This window comes from Nestor notabilis, unplaced genomic scaffold (assembly GCF_000696875.1).
Source record: "Nestor notabilis isolate BGI_N333 unplaced genomic scaffold, ASM69687v1 scaffold29674, whole genome shotgun sequence".
Classification (NCBI taxonomy): domain Eukaryota; kingdom Metazoa; phylum Chordata; class Aves; order Psittaciformes; family Psittacidae; genus Nestor; species Nestor notabilis.
Window position 1 is genome coordinate 16508 of NW_009926470.1, and position 1852 is coordinate 18359.

The 1852-nt window shown below is 51.3% G+C and overlaps 1 protein-coding gene across 1 annotated transcript; it reads right to left on the reverse strand.

Moving 5' to 3' along the window:
• Positions 1–1280, reverse strand: ALKBH4 (alkB, alkylation repair homolog 4 (E. coli); the record flags this gene model as incomplete). Its single annotated transcript, XM_010013551.1, has 3 exons — positions 1–275; positions 336–636; positions 1083–1280. Coding segments are annotated over 3 exons (774 nt in total), but the record flags the coding sequence as incomplete, so codon positions are not given.
• Positions 1281–1852: the final 572 nt, after the last annotated feature.

The following is a 1852-nucleotide window of genomic DNA, read 5'->3' on the forward strand; positions in this document are numbered from 1 at the left end:
TCACACCGGCCTGCCTTGGAAGGAAAGAGCTATTTTGAGCAGTTCTTTACCCAGTTCCTGGTGCCTTCCCCCTGTGCTGAACTCCTCGGAGAGCTCCCGGAACGTGACGCAGACGCGGCGGCGCTGGATGTGCCTGCGGTGAATGGCGTGTTTCCAGCGGTACCGCGCCTCGCCGTAGAGCACCACCAGGCACCGCCGCGGCAAGGGAATGGCAACAGCCACCTCCCGACTCGGAACGAGGCGCGGGGACAACGTGCAGCTGGGTCCCTCGCCACCTGAGTTTTGGCACGCTGATGTAGAAGATCCCGGGGGATTTAATTCCCCGCTTCCCTTACTGGAAGTGGGAAGTAATTGGATGTTGTCCTTTGAATCGCAAGACATGGATAGCACGGTATCTGAGAGCAAGTTTAAGCTCACCAGACGCTCTCCCCAGAGCCACCAGTCGTCGAAGTGTGGGTCGATGGCAGAACCTCTTTCTGGCATGTAGTCCAGGTTACATTGTTCAACAGGTAAGAAACCACCCAGCACGGAGCAGGCCTCCATTTGTGCCACAATCTTCTTGCTAAAACGTGGCAAACCGGTAAAGCTGCCAGCCTTCAGCCTTTGTTTCTTGAAGTTCACTTTGGGACCATAGTCCTGTAGGAAAAGAAGAGGTGGGGGGGAAATCTCTTGTTAAGGACAAATCTAGGACAAGTCTTTTTGGAGAGGCTGCAATCCCTACAGGGCTCACGGTCAAGACTTTGAGTTCAGTTCTTATCTGTTCCAGCGACCTGGTCACCAGGTTGCAAAAGGACTCAGTGAAGCCACGTTAATCTCTCTGGAATTAGACTTCCCACCTGTAAAGTCAAACCAAACCACCCACTTCTTTGGCTTGGAGATTGTGTGAACTTTAATGCCCGAACACACATAAACATACTGTTTATTGTAACAATCATGTGGTTTTGCCATAAGCTGACTTTAATGACAAGTAATTCTTGCTTTCAAAGGAAAACCTCTAATGAAACATCTAAAGATTTTGGGGGTTTAGCTGGGATCTCCTTTCCCAGAGGGATCTAACATCAAATGTGCTTCTAAAGTCAGACCTGTTTCTTTCGGCCAGACTGTGACGGTTTCCAGTCATCTCGATCCATCAGTTCAACTATCTCAGATTCCTCATCTTCACTAATGAACTCCTCCATCAGGAACACCCCTGGAAATGGAAATGCCCAGCCAGCAAATTCCGAGTGCTCGTTTCCTTTAGCTAGGCCCGTTGCTGGACAGTAAGTGAAATTATCTTCTCCCTGTGGAAATAACAGCAGAGAAGAAAAACCATGGGGGAAAAACGTCTCACGTTAAGGTATTTCTATGATTTACCCCTTGCAACCTTGATATTAATTGCACAGGATTCTTGTAGATGTGGGAAATGTCACAGCTGCTTTCGGGGAACAAATCTTCCCTGCTTCTTTTACAGCTGCAGCATCACTGTGCTGCCTCAACCATGGAATGGTTTGGGTTGGAAGGGACCTTAAGGCCCATCCAGTTCCAACCCCTGCCCCGGGCAGGGACACTTTCCACTAGAGCAGGTTGTTCCTGTGTCCACCCTGGCCTTGACCACAGCCAGGTATGGGACAGCCACAGCTTCTCTGGGCACCCTCCCAGGGAAGAGCTGTGAAGCTGCTTTTCTTTCCTAGTAGTGCCTTTATCCTGCAGCGACTGATCCTCAGCGCCCGAAGTACCAGGAGGTTAATGGTCGGTATTGCTCAGGGCGGCTGCAGAGACGCGGTTTGTCATCCCAACACACGTCGGATGAGGGAAGTTAAGCCACCGCCAAGGCCAGGGGGCCGCGCTGCAGCGTTCCTCGGTGCACGCCGCC